The sequence below is a fragment of the Silurus aristotelis genome (genome assembly GCF_946808225.1).
Source record: "Silurus aristotelis genome assembly, chromosome: 19".
Taxonomy (NCBI): Eukaryota; Metazoa; Chordata; class Actinopteri; order Siluriformes; family Siluridae; genus Silurus; species Silurus aristotelis.
The window spans coordinates 4,280,004-4,303,431 of record NC_139592.1 but is presented as its reverse complement, the minus strand read 5'-3'; the positions used below and the strand labels follow the sequence as shown (position 1 = coordinate 4,303,431).

The 23,428-nt window shown below is 41.2% G+C and overlaps 1 protein-coding gene across 1 annotated transcript; it reads left to right on the top strand.

Moving 5' to 3' along the window:
- The first annotated feature begins 802 nt into the window (after window positions 1-802).
- Window positions 803-17,481, top strand: rnf41 (ring finger protein 41). The gene is made up of 7 exons (XM_083521002.1): window positions 803-936; window positions 6,081-6,170; window positions 10,236-10,351; window positions 12,428-12,699; window positions 14,251-14,386; window positions 14,476-14,579; window positions 15,757-17,481. Exons 3-7 carry the CDS (start codon window positions 10,262-10,264, stop codon window positions 16,109-16,111), a joined length of 957 nt encoding a protein of 318 aa, XP_083377128.1. The 5' UTR covers window positions 803-936; window positions 6,081-6,170; window positions 10,236-10,261; the 3' UTR covers window positions 16,112-17,481.
- Window positions 17,482-23,428: the final 5,947 nt, after the last annotated feature.

Genomic DNA, 23,428 nt, shown 5'->3' with positions numbered 1-23,428 from the left:
GTGTGATTGAGATGGTTTGGACATGTGCAGAGGAGGGACATGGGGTATATCGGTTGGAAAATGCTGAGGATGGAGCCACCAGGAAGGAGGAAAAGAGAAGGCCAAGGATGAGGTTTATGGATGAGGTAAAGGAAGACATGCAGGTTGTTGGTTTGAAAGAGACAGATGTAGAGGACAGGGGGGTATGGAGACGGATGATCCGCTGTGGTGACACCTAACGGAAGCAGCCGAAAGAAGAAGAAGAAGAAGTTGTGTATCCCTTAGATGTTATGAGGAAGTAACCTTGAGAGGAACCAGACTCAAAAGGGGAACCCATCCTCATTTGGGTGATATCAAGAGTGTGATTAGAAGTAATGTTCTTTTCTACAGTCTTATACAGTCAGTTTACATTGAGGAACTAGGAGCTTCTGAACAACTTGAATAGCTCAACATAAAAATGGGATGTTTGTGGGCATCTACTTCTTTAAAGGTCAATAATCTTCATACGGTGGGACACAACTGGAGTGTACCGAGCGTATCTCTACTTTCATAATGATATAATCATGTTATTCTCTGCTCTGATGCTGTGTTTGTGTTTGCCCTGACATCTTACTCCCCTCCTACTCTTTCCTCCATCTCCCCCTGGTTCTCAAGGTCCTCCATGCTTCCATCCCAATCAGTTCCTTTCAACCCTCAAATGAGTGCACTCCGGCTTCTGGTTAACCACGTGATGTGCGCACTACGTAGTGCGCGACGTAGCCAATAGGATGCGAGTTGGGCTGGATCCGGTGGGAGGGGCTTATAAGTGACACACGCATCGCGGTTTTTTTTTTTTTTTTGCTAAGGAAGAGGAAGGTGCTGTTTTCCAGACACATTAGCAAAATTGGACCAAAAAAAAAGCGCAGTCAAACGGACCGACTTGGGGAAGGAAACCGGTTCTGTAACGGGTACTGAAAGGTACTTGGGTCAATTTTGTATGTAAAAATTTTTATTGCGTTTATCCATATGAGCTAGCTGGGAAGACGTTCCCCCCATTCCTCCTACTTCATGATGAGAAGCTTTGCTGGCATCGTATTTTTCCCTATTTTGCCTACTCTGGTGGCAAATTGGTCATTCGTGGGGGTTTTTTTTGTATACATTTATAAACTGATGTGTCGTTTTTACACCATAACCCGACACGCAATTTCGGTATGTCGACCATCCGCGATTTCCCGCGAATCGATTGGCTGCTTGACGCATCACTCCCCTCAACCATCCAATTGCCTGCGAGTCTCTCGAGCATCCGGCCAATCATCACGCAGAAGGCGGGACTTGGAGTACTTGTAGGGAGGGGGGGGGTTATACTCTCGCGTCTGCGAGCCCAAGTTAGAACGTGATCTCGGCTATAAATAATAATAAAAATACAAATAAAATCAATCCTAATAGATCTATTGCATTTCAGTTTCATCTTCACACGAATATTAATACTAATACGTAATATTTATATTTATACATCATTGGTTCAAGGTACCTAGCAAACCTGATAAGGTCACGTGGTTGGCAGAGGTCCTCAGTAGTCATACTGATCTTTTGTGTTTATTGGGTCTCTTTTAAGCAGATTTTTACTTGTTTATATTTATATATAAATAATTATTGTTTTCTTTCCTAGATCAGGATTTAAATACGGTGTTTAAGCTGACCCACTATGTCTCCTTGATTCCTTAGGTGCACCAGTCAATATTTTCCTTTCATCTTCATAAAAACATGAAGAAATGATGCTGAATAATAGTTTAAGATTGAAAAATGTGATTATGTCGCTGAAAAAAAACCCCACCCGTTTGGAAATTCCTTCCTGGAAGTTGAGATCCACCACAAGGACCTCACAACGATTTCAGATCTTTATGAAGAGAATTGTGCAGGTTTTCTGAAGATTCTAGTCTTGTCAGGATCGTTGTGGCTTTACGGACATCCGGGTTGAATTACTGGACATCTACACGATTCTCTGATCTCTCGTACAGCCACTGCTCGCAATCTTGGCGCAACCTGGACGATCTTCTGACGTTTCTTATCTACAACGTCAGAAGGATTCAGCTATTTTTTTTATCCACCCGGGCTGCTCAAATTGTTCTGTGTGTTTTTTTTTCGAGATTGGACTACAGCGACTCTGTTGGCAGGTCCACCTCTGAATGCACCTCATGTTCCAAAGCGCAGCACCAACACCCATACTTGCCTACGAAGCTTAAAATGGTCCAGCACCCTCTTACCTCATCACTCCTCGCACTGCACCACACTCATTCAAATCTTCTAGCAATGTTTTGACTGGTTCCACCATCTCTCAGGATAGGAGATAGGTATACATCGAGTCACTTTTCTGTTCTGGCACCGAGGTGGTGGAATGGGCTTCCTCTAGATGTCCGAACAGCTGAGTCATCATCTTTCGACGGGTGAAGACCTACCGCTTTCCTGAAACACTTTAACTAGGGTTGTTTTACCCGTTTGTTTGATGTATTTATCAAAGAAAAAGTGCACTATAATTCCTCCTCAGTTTTAGGCTGATGGTATTGTGAATGGATGTTGGGGGCGGAGCTCTGAATGCACAGAAATTGTTCATGGATGGGTTCGAATGTCGTGGTTTGCAACTTGGCAAATTTTTTAAAATCTTCTTGAAGAAACACTAACCAACTAAATCTCTCACCCAGGGTCTGGGAAATCAGGGATCAATTAGTGTAGTGTGCTTTCATGAGTGTTCCTGGGTATGTGGCGTCTCGCATGTTCTCCGAATGGCTGTGTGGGTTCTTTGGGGTTCTCTGGTTTTCTTCCACCTCTGAATTACAAGGCAGTAGACAAACTGGGCGAAATTGCCCCTTGAGTGTTTATGGCCTGGTTACCCATCCATGCTGTATTTACTCCTCAGGTCTTTGACCAGGATACCTGAAGGAATATTTAGAAGTCTGCATGCTTTTCTTTCTATTTATCTTCCTTTCTTTTTGTCTGTCTCTTTATTTATGTCAAACTTTTTGCCTGCCTTTCCTTTTTGTCCATCTCTCCATCTTTCATTCTGCCTGCCTGTTTTTCTTTCGTTCATTGTTTTTTTTTTTTGTTTTTTTTCTTACTTTTGTACACGATTGTGAGTGCCGTTGTTTATCTTTGCATCTTCCAGAACGGAATGTAGGCTTAGCGATGCTATCTGGTTACAACGGCAGCTTTTCTGCAATATATCCGTTAAAGGCGCGAAGATCAAATAAGCTTTTCTTGGGTCCTGAAAGAGCACATTCTTCTCAATTGTGCAGCACAGACTTAAAGCCCTTATTGTGATCATGTCATTGCTGTATTTTCAAAATGAGTTTATCAAAATGAGATTTCAACCCCACGATCGCAACTTCCAACTAGAATAGTAGTTTTTCCCCCTCAGTGATTTCCGGTGATTTGTAATTGCTGTAAACAATGCAAATTTGTTCAAAACTCCGCATAAGAAATAATGTAAATTTGGTGTTCCAGGACCCAGAAAATATTCATATCAAATAAAAGATTCATCACAATATACAGTAATAATACACCTACAAGTGATATTTGTTGTATTATTGTAACATGCGAGGGAGACGAGGCGGAGTGGAGGATGAGGGTTACCTCTGGAAAGGAGGGGAATCCCCTCCCGTTATGATGTCGAAGGCTTTCACTATCTTCACTTAGACTGTTTTTTTTTTTGTTTTTTTTTAATGACTCAAATCTTTCTTCTTTTTAACTTCTACTGTAAAGAATCTAATGAAACTTCTTGGCTTTTGAACATGCGTACACCAGGGCGCTCGTAAACAGAGGTTCCACCGTAAATGGTTTCCCCGCGTTGAAAATTTTTTTTTTGTTTTTAGCGAGGAGTCATTTAACCTTTTATAAAAGGAGTCTAACAAGTCAAATCAAATCAAGAAGCTTTTATTGACGGAGGAGGTTTACTTTTCCTAACAGCCGGAGGTTTCCTTTTTCCGAGGACAAGCTGCGTTTTTCTTACTGAACCTGGGAAAGACTGTTTATCGCTGCTATAACATACAATGTTTATACAAAAGTATTGGGGCACCTGACATTTCTGTCTACTTCTTTCTTAATCTTTTTTTCTCCCTCCCTCTTTCTCTCAGTGGACCCCCCACCCCCCTGCATGTCTGTCTTTCTTTCTCTTTGTCCTTCTTTCTCTGTCACTGACCCTCTCTTTCTGGGTCCACTTCTCTTTCTCTATCCCTCTCTATCTGTGTGTCTCTCTCTCCCTCTCTCTGTCCACCTCTCTCTGTCGCGCTGTTCTCACCTTTTCTTCTGTCTCTCTCTTTCTCATATTCTTTCTATCTGTCTGCCCCCCCCGGGTCTCTGTATCCCATTTCATCTCCGTATTCCCCCCGTCTCACATTCTCTCTCTCTCTCTCTCTCTCTCTCTCTCTCTCTCTCTCTCTCTCTCTCTCTCTCTCTCTCTCTCTCTCTCTCTCTGCATATACCATTTCTCTCTATCTTTCAGTACACTTGTTTCACTGTCTCTCTGTGCCATTCTTTCTTTTCTCTCTATCTGCTTGTCAATTTGTCGGTCTCTTTGTTTTTTTTTTTTTTGTTCATCCCTCTAGTTGTTTGGCGATTAAGCCATTTCTCGATCCACCTGGTGTGTGTGTGTGTGTGTGTGTGTCTTTCGTTGTCTAACTTCTATTCCTGCATCTGTCTTGTTGTGAGTCTTGATTTTGCGTTCCGTTGATTTTGTGTATCAGTTGCTTCAGTTTGTATTTGTAATAAAAAATACAAATTAAAGGTGAATTGTGAGAATTTAGCACCATATTAATTTAATTATATTTATATTTGTGTTTCTGGGCACTTCTGCTACTCGTGTTCAGTAGGGGGATGAGAAGCGAAAGAGGTTTCAGCAGGACCGTATGAGATCAGAGCGTCTCCTTGTGTCTCTATATCGGAGTCTTTCAGCTTCACTGCCTCGTCTTCCTCAGATCCTGTTTTCTCTGCATCTCCAGCTTCAAGTGATCTTTTGTTTCCTCCACTGCGAGCGACTGATCGACTGAAATCTGTACCGCTGTATAAATAGCAGTAATGCAGTAATGGCTGCGTGTGAGGGAAGTCACGCCAATCTAACAGACACTTCCGTTCTCAATCAGAATTATATCACACAAATTATATCAGTCCTCCTTAGTCATGATTTCCAAATCCAGCTGACAGCCATGATGATGATGGTGATAAGCTTTCATGTTTTGGTACAAAGCAGTTTTCAGAAGTGGATTTCTAAAAAGGCTACATTCGAATTGCCTTGAAACTGGAAACCTGGAGCTCACGTTCCTGAGTAAAAATTGTTGAGGCGGATGTTTGGCCCGTGTATGGTTTTTTTAATGGTGGGTCTTTTTGTTGTTGTTTTGAAAATGAGAAAAACAAGATCATGACATTTTACAAACCGTTTTTTGGTCAAAATTTAATTTAATTCAATTTGTTTGTTTTTATTTTTTTTAAAACCGCTTGTGTGGTAACCCGGATGTAAAAAGACTGAATCCGAAAAGAACCCAACTACGGCAGCTTGGTTATTAAGGTGTTGAACTTTGGATCCGAAGGTTGTGAGTTCAAATTCCAGCCACACCAAGCTGCCACTCCTGGGCCCCTGAGCAAGGCCCTTAACCCCATAGCCATCACATGTACCTTACAAATAGGGTTGCAAAAGGGGTGAAACATTTCCAGCAACTTTCCATGGGAACTTTATTTGGGGAATTTTGGAAATATTCCAAGATGGAATTTATGGGACTTTACAGGAATTATTTAGAAAATGTGGGAGCGTTTTATAAACTGTATCATACAAACAAATATTAACATATTGCTTGGTCATAAGCTGATAAGCAACTTTGCTTACAGCACATCTGAAATTCTGTTGGGAATGTTTGGAGGCTGGGGTCAAAGATGTTACAGTGCCCCCTGGAGCACAGAGGGTTAAGGGCCTTGCTCAAGGGCCCCAAGTGTGGCGATACCAGGGGTTGAACCCCTGACCTTCTGATGAGTAACCCAGAGCCTTAACCACTGAGTTACGACTTTCCTCTTCACACATAATACTCGTTTATTACACATCTATCTATCTATAATGGCCATTTTGTTGTCTTTGTCTTCAGTGACGCGTGATGTGGTTCTCGTAGGAGGACACCCACTCCATCTGACCCCAAGGAAAACTGAGCAGCAGGAAAACATGAGGCCTGAGTGAGGTAGGACTTTTTATTTTCTCTCTCTTTTTTTTTCCCCTCCTTCTTTTCTGTGTGGCGTGAGTTTGAGTCAACTGTGCGGTCCGAGTGTTATTGTGAACACGTTTCGCAGCGTGACTCATCCTTCCTCTGAAAGCCTCGTCCTGTCTGCGCTCGTGCAGCACAGGCTGCAAATCCCCTGTAGGTAACGGATACATATTCATCGGAACGACGTGAAATACCTTACCGACATTGTTTCTATGGTAACTGCTAATTTATAGGGATTTGTGTGACGGGCAGATTTAATGCTGCGGTTGATGATCAGACACTGAACACAAAAGACCAGACACTTTTCCGAACCAGGATAATACACTACTGAAAAAAGAATGATGCAATAATTGGCACACACAATCTGTCCTTTTGGTATAAAGGGAATTCCTTTGGAATATAATTAAAAAAAAATTCCTCTTTTCCTACATTATATGGACAAAAGTATTGGGACGCCTGACTTTTTCAGCCATATGATACCTTTAAACTGATGCCTCAAAGTCTTTGGGTGTGAGTTAGTATTGAATTTGTCCCCTTCTCTCGAACTAGGAGACCCAAACTTGAGCATGAACATGCACATGACCATACGCTCTCCATGTGGTTTTGGAATGAAAGATCTTGAGTGGACTGATATGGAGCTTTGGGATGAATTGGAACGGCACCCCCAGGCCTCCTCACCTCACCTACATTACTTTACTAACACCCTTTTAAACCTCCACAGGTTTTGGAGGTTCAAACGTTTAAACCAGTATAATATATTTTGATCAACATGAACATAAACAAATGATAATGTAGAAAACAGCTGTCAAAACTATTCGCCAACCACACCCACATTTCCCGTTTGTAGTTTTGCCCCAAACTTTTGCCGCACTAAACACCAATGGCACCCCAGATCTTTGGGTGTGACGACCTTCACACTCGAATCGATTTACCGTAATTTCCGGACTATTAAGCGCACCCAAATATAAGCCGCACCCACTAAATTTGACACAGATTTAATAAGCCGCCACACTGAAACCAATGAACTTTACACAGGCTTTAATGAAAGACAGTGTCTGTTACACGGCTTGTATCTAAACAGTAGCCTACCAAGACATTGTTCACTGTCTTCCTCCTTCCTTTCACAACTATTTCTCTAGAGAGTTTTTCTTTTGGCATCGTCGTGCGTTTAAAAATCACCATCGGTGAAGCTTTTCTCCCGATGCCGTGCAGCTCAGAACACAGGTGAAGTGTGTTTTCATACCCGGTTGTTTTCAGCGTGACGAATGATTCATATTTCCTGTAGACAGTCCGAGTGAGCGGCAGGTCAAACGTTGGAGGAACATAATCCGTATTTATGATGTGGTGCGGCCCGATTCAGTGGGAGCGCATCTGATTTAATATAAAGAGTTTCATTGGTTCACCTGAACCCGTTCTGCAATTTCATTGGTCTAATGTTATGGGGTTCAGTTTTTTGGTTTGAAGTTTGTGAAACCGGGAAAAACCCAGGAAAAATCCATACATTAGTCGCTTCATTGTTTAAGCCGCGGGGTTCAAAGAGTGGGGAAAAAAGTAGCGGCTTATAGTCCGGAAAATACGGTAACCCAAAAGTCCAGTTCTACACCAGGATATTTGTGGTCAGATCTTTTACTGTTGCATTAGTGCATTTATGATTTGATGGACGGTTAAATGGATGGTTTGATGTCTTTTTAATGGAGGGGCAATTAGATGGATTGATGGGTTGATCAATGAATCTCGCTAATGCTCTTATAATAGCCACACCCCCCCAACTTTGGTGAAAGGCCTTCCCGAATGGAGTGGAGATTATTATAACGGGAAAAATGGCGTGTCCTCGCTTTTGCAGAATGGACCTGGAGTCTAATTTCTCCTCCACCGTCTTTCATTTTTGTTGTGAGCAGAACGAGGTGAATAGCAGGCCGAGGAGGAAAACGCCTGGACGGTGCCTCTCGGTGTGTCATTTTCTCCAAACCCTCTAAATGAGCTCCTTCATCGGATGTCTGCTGGGAATCCTATAATTCAATAAAAGCCTGTTCGGGTGAATTAGCAGCGCCGCGGTGATCCGATCCCCGTCATGCTGTGGACGGCGTTGTATTTCCCGACATCTGTAAGGAGTTGATGGTGTGGGGGGAGGTTGGCGGGGGCTCATAAAAGTTTACGGATATGTGCCGTTTTACGTGCTCGCTCTGATCACTGATTTATTTAGATAATGGCTGGATTGGTTCTGCCCGATACACAGCTATTTGAATAGCCAATAAACAAAGGGAGCCCGAATTTCCAGATGGATGAGGTGCTTTTGAATGTGAACTTGCACAATAGTGATTTTATTTATTTATTTTTGCCCCTTTTTCATTTTCTGGCGTATCCTTTTGTCAGACACGCATTTTCTGTAGGATCAGAGCAGTTTCATAAGAGCTCGTACGCACCTGAGCGAGAACTCGGAGCAAACACGAGCTAAATTTGGCCAATAATGATTCCGTTTGCGTTATTCATGCTCGGATTGTTGTTTAGCAGATGTGATTTACAGGTGAGTCAGAAACGAGGCTGATGGTGAAAGGAGTGCAGGAGGAACAGAAAGAACCACGAACACATCAGGACATGTTCATGATAACTTATTAATTATACGAATCGTCCAACACGCAGGGAAAAAACGTGACCACGCTGCTTCCTTTTCACATTCAGTATTGTACTGTTCCACTTTGCTGTGAGGACCTACAAAATTAACCAACATCCGTAATCCATATTCAATCCGCTGCTGGTTAAGATTTATCCAGGTATATATTCATCCATCCATCCATCCATCCATTCATCTACCTACTTACCTACCTATCTGTCTAACCATTTATTTATACACCTTCATTTATCCATTATTCTACCCATCTATCCATTTTATACACCTTTGCATTTATCCATTGTTCTACCCATCTATCCAGCCACTTATCTATCTATCCACCCATCCATTTGCATAGCCTTTCATCCCTCTACCTACCTATCTAACCATCCATTTACACACACTGTTATCTATCTATCCATCCATCCATCCATCCATCCATCCCCATTCATTTTACAGCGTTTCATTCCCTCTACCCACTCGTCTATTTACACAGCCTTTCATTTATCCATTGTTCTACTTATCTATCCATCCATCCATCCATTCATCCAGCCATCTATCCATTCATCCTCCCATCTATCCACCTATCCATTTACACAACCTTTCTTTTATCTATTGTTCTATCTTTATTCCTCCACGCGTCCGTTATTACAGCCTTTCACCAATCCATTATTTAAGCAATCTATCTATCCTCCCATCCATTTTACATCCTTTCGTTAATCCATTATTTTACCGTTACACCGATCCATTTTACATCCTTTTAATTTATCTATTATTCTGAATGGATGGATGGATGGATGGACAGCATCTGAAATATAACCAGCACCACTTACACTGACGCTCCTCTAATGTGCAGAACAATGCTCACACATTGGTAGAGCAGAATATCCGTAATCTCATACTTAGCAGCCCTAGTTCTCTCTCTCTCTCTCTCACACACACACACACACACACACACACACACACACACACACACACACACACACACACACACACACACACACACACACACACACAGCTACATCCAATGGTGGCAAAAGGCAGGCAGTGTGGCTCCAGGGCAGGATATCAATTCAGAACATAGAAAAGGTCACCTTTATTCAGGAGCCGTGATCACCTTACCTGTGTGTGTGTGTGTGTGTGTGTGTGTGTGTGTGTGTGTGTGTGTGTACAAGGTGATTCTGCCACCTGAAACGTCTGCTTCATCAGATACGCTGATGAGACCTCAGCTGGAGTTTTCATAACATTGGTCAGGATCATTTAACTCTGTACACACCTCGTTTGCTTATTCAAACGCATTTCCGCACGTAACTGTGTTCCGTCTAACCGAGAAACCCACACAAGGGAAACGATCATGTCCATGCTTTTGTATAAGGCTTTATTGTGTGTAGCTCACCCCTCACGTGGCTGACGTGATTTGGTTGTCATTACAGGTACGAGAGAGCTCCAGTAATGTGCCATGGGGTACGACGTCACCAGGTTCCAGGGGGAAGTAGATGAGGATCTGCTTTGTCCCATTTGCAGCGGAGTGCTGGAGGAGCCAGTGCAGGTTGGTACTTTTGAACTGTACCAGCACGCACTCACAAATATATACACACACACACACACACACACACACACACACAGCGTACAACTGTTTTAAAAACTAAATTCCTGAAGTTCAGACAGTAAAAATTACAAAATTAAAAATTTAATTTGGTCAAGATACAATAAAATGAATGGATGGATAGATAAATGGACCGATGGGTGAAATAAGTAGATGGTAGTAAAATAAATGGATAATTTTGTTGGTAGGTGGTTGGATGGGTAGGTGGTTGATGGCTGGATGGATGGGTGGGTGGGTGGGTGGATGAATGGATGGATAAATGGACAAAAGGGTGGATAAAACATTTTTGGGGTAGATATTAGTATAACTAGATGGACTGATGTATAGGTAAGTTACAAACTATATTTGTATTCTAGGTGGATTGTAGGATGGGTTGATAAATGGAAGGATAGGTATTTAGATGGGTGGGTGGGTGGATGGATGGATGGATGGATGGATGGATATATAATTAGATGGATTAATTGTTGGAGGGATGGATAAATGGATTGATGGGTAGGTAAATGAATATATTGGTAAATTAAGTGAATGCTTGGATGGGATGATAAATGGATGGATAAGTAGTTAGATGGATTGGTGATGGATAGATTGGCGTATAATTAGAGGTCGATCGATTTATTGGCCGGCCGATTAATTGGGCCGATGATATTAATCATCATCGGCCGAATGTGATGCAAATACGGCCGATTATCGGGCAGGCACATCTGACACACCAAACCAATCGGAACCAGTTCTCTTATTCACCAACGAGCTCCGCCGCTGATTCGACATGCAGAATCAGCCGGGAAACAGCTGATGCTGTCTGACCAGAGCCAACGGTGTGGGGAAAAACGTCAACTTGGAGCATAACCAGGCTTAAAATTCTTCTAATTCGTTCTTATTCTAGCCTTAAATATTTCATTGGTTAAATAAGATGCTGCCTTTGGGGGGAGAATGAGGAGAACCTTTGGGGGGAGAATGAGGAGAACCTTTGGGGGGAGAATGAGGAGAACCTTTGGGGGGAGAATGAGGAGAACCTTTGGGGGGAGAATGAGGAGAACCATTGGGGGGAGAATGAGGAGAACCATTGGAGAGAGAATGAGGAGAACATTTTAGAGCTGTATTGTCATTGAGCCTTTAACCAGCTGTAGTTTAGGCTTCAGGTTGGCACGGGAACATAAACCTGGTAACCAGTGCACTGATTGGAGGCTTTTGCTGTTCAATTAATGTTTAATTTAAGCAATTTTCTGTATCACCTTTTGTTAATTCAGAATTAGGTTTTAAAATGTTAGATGGATTGATAAGTAGTTAAGTTACTATATTGATAAATTAGGTGGATGTTGTGATATATAGATAATTGGATGGATTGGTGGTTAGTTGGGTAAATTGATGGGTGGAGAGAGAGAAATGGAGGGATAATTAGATTGAGGTAAATGAATAATGTATGAATGGGTTGATGAATAGGTGGATTTATAAACGGAATAACCGACGGCTGGATAAATTCACAAACAAATGGGCAAAAGGGTATCCGGATGAACCGATAGATGGATAAATAGATGGATTGAAAGGTAGATAAATGAGCGATTAATTAAATGGGAGGAATTGTAGTTAGATGGATAAATGGAGGAATGGCTGGAGGGATAAATGGATAGGTGGCGTAAAATTGGATGGATTGATCTGTAGAATAAATGAGTAATTGATAAATAGATCATTAAATGACCAGATGGATAAATGAATGAATGGATGGATCCATGGACAAAAGAGGGGATGGATGGATGGCTGGCTGGATGAACTGATGCTTGATTACAGTGCTCGAGGGAAATGTGCACAAACAGGTGGATTGATGGATGGCTGAGGGAGGTGTTGGATTACAGAACGGCTTGATGGGTAGATGGAAAAATGAGGACAGATTTCATCTTCTTCCCCTCCACGCCCATGTTTAAGTCTGTTTACTGGTGCGTTGTCATGGTAACCTGGTTTTCAAAGTTCCAAATGGGTAAAAATCATGATGTGTGTGTGTGTGTGTGTGTGTGTGTGTTTCAGGCCCCCCACTGTGAGCATGCCTTCTGTAACGCCTGCATTACGCAGTGGTTTGCGCAGCAGCAGATCTGCCCGGTGGACCGCACCGTGGTGACGCTGGCACACCTGCGGCCGGTGCCGCGCATCATGCGTAACATGCTGTCCAAGCTGCAGATCTCGTGCGATAACTCGGGCTTCGGCTGCACGGCGACGCTGCGCCTCGACCAGCTCCAGTCTCACCTCAAAGACTGCGAGCACAACCCTAAACGACCCGTCGTCTGCGAGGATGGCTGCGGGTCAGTAAGAGGCCGAACTATGAGTGCACACACACACACACACACACACACACACACACACACACACACACACACACACATTGCACTCTGGGGTTATTAAGGAAATTAAAGGAACATGGGATTTAAAGCTTTATTCAAAAGGAAAGGGGAAAATATGCTCATTGTACAAGTGTTTTAGGAAGTAGAAACGGGAAACCTGTCAGAGTGCAGCGTGATCACACGCCCGGGTCTGGTCAACGTGCCAATCGGAACCGATCAGCACCACGGACAGATCTGATCTTTATGAATGGATCAGAGAAATAATGAATGATTTTAGAAGGTTCAAAAATTATAAAACAACATGTGAAGATGTTTGAGGTGGATATGATTCGAGGACTTTTGCTTTAATAAAGAACTTTTTCTTCTCCTCTTTCTAATTTTCCACTTTCCTTCTCCTTCTTCACCACCTCTTCCTCCTCCCTCTACTCTTCTTCCTTCCTTCTCCCTAATCATCTCTTCATCCTCCTTCTGCTTTTCCTGTTTCCTTCTCCTTCTTTACCACTACATCCCCCTCCTTATCCTCCTTCTATTCTTCATCTTTTCTTCTCCTTCTTCACCACTACCTCCTCCTTCTACTCTTCCTCATTCCTTCTTCTTCTTCACCACCACTTCCTCCTGCTGCCACCCTTCCTCTCTACTTTTTCCCCACTTCTTTCATCTATTCTTCCCTCCTCTCATCCTTCATATGCATGACCCTCTTCCCTCTACTTCCCTTTCTTATTTCCTTCTGCTACTCTTTCCTTTTTCATACTTCTTTTCTCGTTCTACTCTTCCTCTTTCCATCTCCTTCACCACCGCCTCCTTCTTTCACTTCTTTTTCCCATCTCCTTTACCATTACCTCCTTCTTTCCTCTCCACCTCCACCACCAGTTCTACACTTCTTTCCACCTTCTATATTTTTTTGTTTATCTTCATTTTTTAATGAATGGTTTTCCCCCTCCCACTTCTTTTTCTCTTTCTTTACTTCTTCAACTCTGTTTTCTTCTCTTCTTTTAATTCTTGTCGGCCCTTTTCACCTTCTTCTACTCTTACTCCCTTTAATTCCACCTTCCCCCCCCCTTATGTTTTCTTTTAGTCCCCTATAAGAACAGGCGTGTATATAAATACACTTATGTAATATAGCTAGTTATCGTATGTAATAGTATGTAACACCCTTCCCCCCCCCCCCCCCAGTAAAGAGACTGATAATCTACAAAGATGGAGAGAAAATGAGTGGTGCAGTAAAAGAGTAATGGTTTGGGTTTTTTTTTTTTTTTTTTTTTTTTTTTTTTTTTTTTTTTTTTTAGCTGCTATAACATAAGTGCAAAGTGAAACTAAAGCGTCTCACAGCTGCTCCCCAACAGCAACAACAAATGAAGAAAAAGTGTTTATTTCTAAATTGTTTTTTATGTATTAGGAGAAAAGTTTTGGAGTTTCTCTTCGCAAAAAGAGAAAAATTCCAGCCCACATAACACCAAGCATGTCTCACCGCATTTTCTAATACATACATACACCTCCTGTTCCCCCGCGTAGGCTGGAGATGCCCAAAGACGAGGTGGCGAACCACAACTGCATCAAGCACCTGCGCAGTGTCGTGCAGCAGCAGCAGACGAAGATCGCAGACTTGGAGAAAACCGCAGCTGAACACAAACACCAGCTGGCGGAGCAGGTTCGACCCTTAACGCTGCTTTTTTTTCAGAGTGCACAAACCCCTGGAGGCTCTTCTCATCTCTCTTCTGTTTGTTTCGTTCGGAGCAGAAACGGGACATCCAGCTCCTCAAGGCGTACATGAGGGCGATCCGAAGCGCAAACCCCAACCTGCAGAATCTGGAGGAGAGCATAGAGTATAACGAGATCCTGGAGTGAGTGCACGCTTTCACGTTCTCTCCCTTCTCTGTCCTGAACACTCTTACAGAAATACAGTGTCCAGGAGTGTTCTTGGTACAAGATGTTTTCCAGGATAGGACTGAAAGACTGAGGGAGGTTGTAGCTCGGTGGTTACGGCCTTGTTTTTTTGTTTTGATCCGTTCAAATCCCAGCCACACCTAGCAGGGCCCCTGAGTAAGGCCCTTAAACCTGTAGCTGCTCAGTGGTACGAATGAGATAAATCACCAAGACGAACCAGTACCAGCCCTTAGAACATTTGGTACCAAGCTTCACAGAAAGAAAAGACTTTAGCTAATTTATTTTTTGATGCCCATGTAACGCTCCCTCTAATGCTCATTGAAATGCTCCTGCAGCACTTTAGAATTTGCCGTTGCCATAGATCTTTCGTTCGTTAGTCCAAATATAATTGGCTGCATAGTTAATGGTCTTAAAAAGGTCTTAAAATTTTAGATATTCGATAAAGTGAATCCTGCAGAAACCCTGCGGACCAATCAAATTTTTCTCCAATGTAGAAAACCTACTGGGCCGCAACCTGTACCGTGCGTCGGATCGTTCCGGAACCTGACCGCATAGAAGGAATAGACTGCCACTGTTTCGACTCTTTTGCGGTCTGTAATAATATAAATATATATTAAAAAAAAGAAACGCTTTATCGTGTTTAGTTTTGCTCGTGATAGTTCCCCGTCACCTCGTGGATTTCCACAAGGGGGCAGCACAGAGCAGTGAAGGTGGCTACTGCAAAAATGGTCTGAGAGATTCTCCATTAGCGAGCTGAACAACAGACTCTGTGGCGGTTTTCAGAAGGATTTATAAGCGTAAGCATTTCACAGCGAATTTGATGAAAACCTGAGCGTTTTAATGCTAAATATTACAATAGCAGTTAAAACTGATTCAGTTTCTGGTTGTAACATGGCAAATTGTGGAGAAGTTGATTGGTGGATTGATTGGATGGATGGTGGATTGGTGAATAGATTGTTTGGTTGACTAATTTGATTGGTTTGCTTTATTGGGGGTCCCCTGCCCTCCATGTGTAGTGGCTGTGCCCTGTTGAGCTTGACCCCCTGAGGCTTAAAGGAAGAACAACATTTTTCTTTTTTATATACCCCTTTGTCACACATGTCTAAACGTTCTCGTTATCTTTTCCCTCCTCAGATGGGTGAACTCTCTGCAACCCGCCCGCGTGACGCGCTGGGGAGGCATGATCTCGACACCCGATGCCGTTCTGCAGGCCGTCATCAAGCGCTCGCTAATCGACAGCGGATGTCCTCTGTCCATCGTCAACGAGCTCATCGAAAACGCCCACGAGCGCAACTGGCCCCAGGGCCTGGCCACGCTGGAGACGCGCCAAATGAACCGCCGCTACTACGAGAACTACGTGGCCAAGCGCATCCCGGGCAAGCAGGCGGTCGTGGTGATGGCCTGCGAGAACCAGCACATGGGCGAGGACATGATCCTGGAGCCGGGATTGGTCATGATCTTCGCTCACGGAGTGGAGGAAATCTTATAGTCAGGGGACCTGGGGGGGAAAGAATCCAGAGTTTTTAGATCTTTTTACCTCATCAAGGACGCGTACCAACCGAGAAGGAAGCGACGTATGAAGGAACAGAATGAACTGCATGTGTCCCGGGGACGAGAACCTCCAGCCGTCATGTTGCCTTAAAAGAAGCAGAAGAAGAAGCAGACCCTGGGGGGGGGGGGGGGGGGCACATAAACCACGAAGAAATGCTGGAGCTTTATCATTAATCACCACTGACTGAACCGAGCGAAGTCTCTGTACCAGCTCTTTTTGTTTGTTTGTTTGTTTAATGCTGTCGCTGTTTTGCAAAAACATTCTTCCGATCCTGTAATATAACCCATCTTTGTAAATACGGCAGATTTATGGAAGAAATATAAACATATATGCATATCTATTCTTGGTATCGTAGACTAGCGAAGATTTTCTTTTCTTTTTTTTTTTTTTTATTCCCTCGAGGATAAACGTGCCAGTACAAGAGGATCGTAAATCCTCCGAGATCCGCTCCGATCGGGGGAACAGTTTATTTAATATCCACGCCTACGTGTGTGCTACGTCCTAGACGTGACTCATCTTTAACGTACACTATATGGCCAAAAGTTTGTGGACACCCGAGCATAAGATTCTGTCTCTCCACTTTTTTGAGAAGATGATCCTCTAGGTTTTGTGGAGATGTGGTGAGGAGGCTTGGGCTGGCTGCAAGTCCAGAAGGTGTTCATTAGGGTTTAGAAGCTCTATAGCAGGAGATCTTCCAGTCCAACCCATTGGAAAGTAGAACATTTCAAGCCCATGCATCCAAACGGCAACATAATGTACTTGGAGGTAACAGTTTGAAATAGAACCCCATACGAACTGTCAGGTGTCCCAATACTTTTGCCCCTATAGTGTATAAAAACCCGACGTTTCGTGCGATTTATGTCCGTGATATTCTGCGCCAGCTTTAATCCCACGTTAAGGCCGAAAAAACTCACGTGTACATCACAGACCTCAGAACATTATACCTTTCCACATCCGCCAGCACTTAAGCGAGAGGAAGGAGACGCCAGAGAATTCCACAATAATCGATCAGCGCACACTTCCATTCATCCCTCACTCAATCCTGAAGCATTTTTCTTTTTTATTTTACACCCTACTGATGTTTGTTTTTCTCGAGGTTCGCGAACGTGCCGGTCTCACGCCGTCAGAGAATTCCATCATCAGCGGAGATTTAGCAGATTCGCTCTCGAGTCATCTCCAGGTGGTCCGTTGTTTCATCGGCTGATGACCGAGAGACGACTGAGGTCTCAGACGGGACGGACGACCTGCACGATTACATTTTTTCCTTTTTTTTTTTTTTTTTTTTTTTTTTTTTTTTTTTTTTTTTTTTTTTTTACTGACTGCAAAATAAGACGATCAAATTCTGACACTCTTGATTTTCCTTTGCCTCGATGCCACTTAGTGTTTTTCGCTTCTTTGTATTTTGTGGAATTGATCAGTCTGTTTAAAAATAATAACAGTGACGCTTTGAGAATTTATTTTGCATATATTTTTGTCTTTTTTTTTTTTTTTTTTTTTGCTGTATATTTGAAACAAAACTCTGGTGTAACCCTCGTGCTGCACCCGTCTCATTCAACCCACCAAAGTGTTCTGTGACTGAGGATTTTTTTTGTGCTCATTGTGTTTTCCTGCTTGGAGAATTTATTTTGCATATATTTTTGTGTCTTGGTGTGCGTTTTCTTTTTTTTATTATTTATTTAAAAAAATATTTTCCTCGTCTGCAAAAATCCAGTTCTTTATAGTCGAAGGTCAAGTGTGCCATTTTTTTATTGTAAAACAGAATTTTGGGTAATGTTTGAGGGCTGCACGTCCACGTGTGACACGTGCACCACTGCATCTTAATCTTAGGAGGAAAGAAAATATAAAGATGATCAAAAAATAAAAATAAACTCCTTTGCATTGTGTAAATCCATGAAATGAATGAAAATAAAAATCTGTTAAATTCATATAAATTAAAGCTGAATCAAATTAATATTTATGTCCAACACATTTAGGATTTTTTTATTTTTTTATAGAAATCTGACGTGTTCAGATTAGTAAATGAATTGAATTTGTTGACCTTTCGCACTTCTCATACACGCTTCGGTTCCCAGAATGAGGAAAAACATTTTTTTCCAATATTAAGATCATACAGTAAACTGTAGTACCAGAAAATAGCAATAACTAAGATCAGAATTTGAAGGGAAAATTACCAGAAATTAAAGATAAATTATAAAATTAATTCTAATAAAAAAATTATTCTTAAAATAAATAATTCTGATAAAAAATTAAATAAATAAAAAATTTATAAAACAAAATAAGTGAAACCTAAAAAAAAACAGATTATTTTATTTCTCTTGGCAAAAATTTCTTGTTTATCAGAATTTGGTTTAAAAATTTTAATAAATTAATTTAAAAATAAAAGAATTTTCACTTTAATTAAAATTTAACTTTTCATTATTTAATTGTTTATACATTTAAATTGTAATGCCTTTCTAGTGAACCCCACTCAACAAAACCTCCCAAATTTGAATAAATAAATAATAATGATTGATTGAATGAAAAATAACTTCCCCAGTGTTTTACAATTGCCCCTGTTAAACATGACAAATAAAAAAAAATCTATATTTATTTGTTTATATAGAAACTGCATGTAAATTACAGATTTGCTTTCGACCATAATCTGCAATCTGATTGGCTGATGCAATAACGCAATCACATGATCAATAAATTCTTGTGTTTTTCTGCTTTATACACTTTCACACACACACAATGCTCATTACCCAGAAATGATTTGATGAGTCAGGAATACTGACATACTGTGAATTCTACATCCTGACTAACAATCTTGATGAATAATTAATGTTTGCGGTCATATAATTGTCCCCGTAACCACGTTTTTGTACGCTTTTCTTCCCCGAAGCATGGTTTAATAGAAGGAGCTGGTGTATAGCCGTGATGATGAGATGTGTTGTGATGTGAGACTGAAGCCTTGTGTTACTGCAGGCTTTACCGCCTCGTGTTCGCGTCTCGTGTCCTGTTGAGGCCAAACTGCTTCAGTTTCTGTTAAATTTTTTATTTAGATTTTGTTTGCTGTGCAGTGTCTTTATGGATGTGGCGCTGTTTACCTCTGTCGCTCTTTGTGTTGTGTGGTGGTGTTTTTTTTTGACAACATTAATAAACAGATATTTATTTCCGAACATGATACGAGTCTCTTAGTGATCTCATCACTACATCGTGTTTATCGTCACTTTTGCAGGAGTGCCAATATTTACAGATCATTTTTACCTCGGTCTATAGTGGTACGGAAATTCCATGGGGTTTTTATTTATTTATTTTATAAAATGGTGGTCAGAAAAAGCAGTTCACTTAATTACACACCAAATGAAGGGATGAGTACTTAATTACACCAAAAAATGAGGGGATGAGTACTTACCGGTAATTGCATTTAAAAATTAAGGCATGAGTACTGAATTACACACAAAATGAAGGGATGAGTGTTTAATTACGAATAAAAAAATGAAGGGATGAGTATTTAATTACACCAAAAATGAGGGGATAAGTATTTAATTACATTTAAAATGAAGGGATGAGTATTTAATTACACACAAAATGAAGGGATGAGTACTGAATTACACACAAAATGAAGGGATGAGTATTTAATTACACACAAAATGAAGGGATGAGTATTTAATTACACACAAAATGAAGAGATGAGTATTTAATTACACACAAAATGAAGAGATGAGTATTTAATTACACACAAAATGAAGGGATGAGTATTTAATTACACCAAAAATGAAGGGATGAGTATTTAATTGCATTTAAAATGAAGGGATGAGTATTAAATTGCACACAAAATGAAGGGATGAATACTAAATTACAAACAAGCGAAGGGATGAGAATAACATTCTAAATGAAGGGATGAGTATTTAATTACATTTGGTACTCATCCTCCTAGACCTTTCAGCAGCATCTGACACAAGACTCTTTTGTCTACCTTTTTGGTATCCGTGGAGCAGCTTGGGAATGTTTTTCTTCCTACCTGGAACATGGGGTTTCTTACCACTGCTATGCTGATGACACTCAACTCATCTTCTCTTTCCCTCCCTCAGATACCACAGCTTCTGCTCGGATTTCGTCATGCTTGGCAGACATATCTTCATGGTTGAGTGCTTATCAACTGAAACTAAAGCAAAACAGAACTGCTGGTCATCCCAGGTGAATAATCTCCAGATCAGGCTCTCAGAATAACTCTTCATGACTCTCTGCTCTCCCTTTCAGACACTGCTCGTAACCTTGGGGTAACTATGGACAATCAACTGTCCTTCTCCTCACACGTTGCTAACGTGGCTTGTTCCTGTCGATTCCTCCTCTACAACATCCTGAAAGATTCGACCACACAGGCTGCCAAGGTGCTTGTTCAGTCTCCTGTCATTTCAAGACTCGACTACTCGATCCAAAACGCATTTGCGCGACTTGTGTTCAATCTGCCAAAGTTCTCCCACACCACCCCACTGCTGCCCCCTCCTCTAGATTCCAGTAGCAGCACGCATTAGCTTGAAAACACTGATTCTTGGCTACAAGTCAGAAAAATAAACCCAACACCATCTTACCTCAGAGACCTCATCACACCTCGCACTGCACCACGCTGTCTGAGATCCTTCAGCACTGCTCGACTGGTACCACCTTCTCTCAGGGTAAGAGGTCAAGCATATTTCAAGGCTCTTCTCTGTTCTGGCACCGAGGTGGTGGAATCCAAACAGTGGAGTTCCTGGCTATATTTAAGCAACGGGTGAAGACCTTCTTCTTCCTGCATAACTTAAACTAACACTTTAACAAGTTTGTTAAAAAAAGGCTGATTTCTCTTCAGTTTGAGTAAGTAGATTTATTTATTGCTAGAGACTCAAAACACCTTCGAACATCACTCTGGACACGGGCGCCTGCTAAATGCCGCAAATGTAAATGTAATGTAAATTCAAAATGGAGGGAAATGTACTTAATTACAAACACAATAAAGGGATAAGTACTTAATTAGTACTTGAATTAGTACTTAACATGTTACTATTGTTAGCGGTCAATTGTTTTCCAGTAACTTGTATTTTGTCAGTATATAATATTCCACCCTTTACAACTTTATATTATATTATTATTATTCATAATTATTCCCGTTAATAATAGACACAGACTTTTTAGGGAGGATTATGTTGTGTGTGACCTCCCTGGTCCTTGGTTTTCTGATGTCCCCGGTTTTGTCCCAACACCACTGTACTGCACGGAGGAAACAAAGATTTTGTGTGGGTTTTTTTTTTTATCTAAAAGACAAAACAGAGACAAAAACTTTGCTACTGTTATTTTTTACTGTTATTGTTTCATCTCACATGCACACACACACACACACACACACACACACACACACACACACACACACACACATGCAAACAGGTTTAATCCCCTTGCGTTGAATATTTGCTTACAGTTCATTCCAGTGAGTTGTTCAAATCCTTCTTTTGTTGGATCACTGTGTGATGGAATGCACACACGCACTCACACACACACACACACACACACACACACACACACACACACACACACACACACACACACACACACACACAGTAAAAATAAGTAGATAGATAGATAGATAGATTAAAAAAAGACCTGTACAATAAAAACTGTAAAATGAATACAAAATGCAAATATACAATAATATGTTTTATAATTTAATATTTATATTATTTGTTAATTTTATATTTGTTTATTATTATGATTAATAATTAGGGTTACACAGAGGAAGCATTAGCTGATGGATGAAACCCATTCTGTATTTTTGTATTATTATAATTATAATTATTATAATTATTATAATAATTATTATTATTATTATTATTATTATTATTATTATTATTATTATTATTGACAGTAGAATTGAATGTTATATGACGACATTTTTTTTTCAATAATATGAGTAATTTTTTTGTTTTGATATTTTTGCCTTTGCAATCTTTTTTTCCTTTAAGTATAAATACATTTTCAAATCATTTAAAATTTTTATATTCTTATTAAAAGATGTATTTTTCATTCATTTGTTCATCTTCACTCCATCCTGCTCAGGGTGGTGTTGGATGTGTAGTCTATCCCCAGGAACACTGGGTGTGAGGAGGGAAAACATCCTGGATACTTGGATGGTATTCAAGGACATTATATTCAAACACACACACACACACACACACACACACACACACACACACACACACACACACACACACACACACACACACACACACACACACACGAACACACACACTCAGTCACACCTTGTGGTAAATTAGAGTCAGTAATCCATATGGAGGAAAATGGAGATGCCTCTATTTGTTTTTCTCTCTCTCTCTCTCTCTCTCTCTCTCTCTCTCTCTCTCTCTCTCTCTCTCTCTCTCTCTCTCTCTCTCTCTCTCTCTCTCTCTTTTTGTCTCTGTCTGTCTCTCACTCTTTTCAAATTTACGATCAAAAGTTGCTTTACTGGCATATGAAATTCCCATATGTACTTACTGAACATCCTTTACGGATGAATCCCTCTATTCTGTAATAATAATCCCACTCTTCCAGGAAGGTTCCCCACTAGAGTTTAGATTGAGGCTGTGTGAATTTGTGATCAGTCATGGTGGTAATTGTTGCCTCTTTTCCTCTCTTCCTCTCCCCTTCCATTTTTAACACCTTCCCTCGCTCCAAATGCTTCAATTTCCCTCTCTCCAACCTCCCTCCTTCTATCCCCCCTTCTCTCCCTCCATCAAATTCCTTCCACCTCTTTCTCTCAGTCTTTCTTTCTCTCCCTCCCTCACTCCCTCCCTCCCTCCCTCCCTCCCTCCCTCCCTCCCTCCCTCCCTCTAATTCCTTCTACCTCTCCATCTTTCTTTCTCCCTCTCTCTCTCTCTCTCTCTCTCTCTCTCTCTCTCTCGCTCTGCCTTCCTCTTTGATTGTTTGAAGGCTCTGGCATGGAGAAGCTGGTGTTGGATCTGTGATGATCGCAAATGTTGATCTATTTTATGAGTTGCTCAGTAGCTCCTAGTTTTATAACCACAATGACTGTATAAGACTGTAGAAAAATCATTACTCATAATCTTACACTCTCATGTTAGTTCTCACTCTCCAGTGTTCTGTATTGTTTAAAGTCTATAATCACACTCTTGATTTCACCCAAATGATGATGAGGTTCCGCTTTTGAGTCTGGTTCCTCTCAAGGTTTCTTCCTCATAACATCTAAGGGAGTTTCTCCTTCTCACAGTCACCACGGCTGCT

Coding starts and splice junctions, on each gene's coding strand:
- rnf41 (XM_083521002.1), top strand. CDS start 10,262: ATGGGGTACGACGTCACCAGGTTCCAGGGGGAAGTAGATGAGGATCTG. Junction 12,700..14,250: donor GTCTGCGAGGATGGCTGCGG/GTCAGTAAGAGG, acceptor TCCCCCGCGTAG/GCTGGAGATGCCCAAAGACG. Junction 14,580..15,756: donor GAGTATAACGAGATCCTGGA/GTGAGTGCACGC, acceptor TTCCCTCCTCAG/ATGGGTGAACTCTCTGCAAC.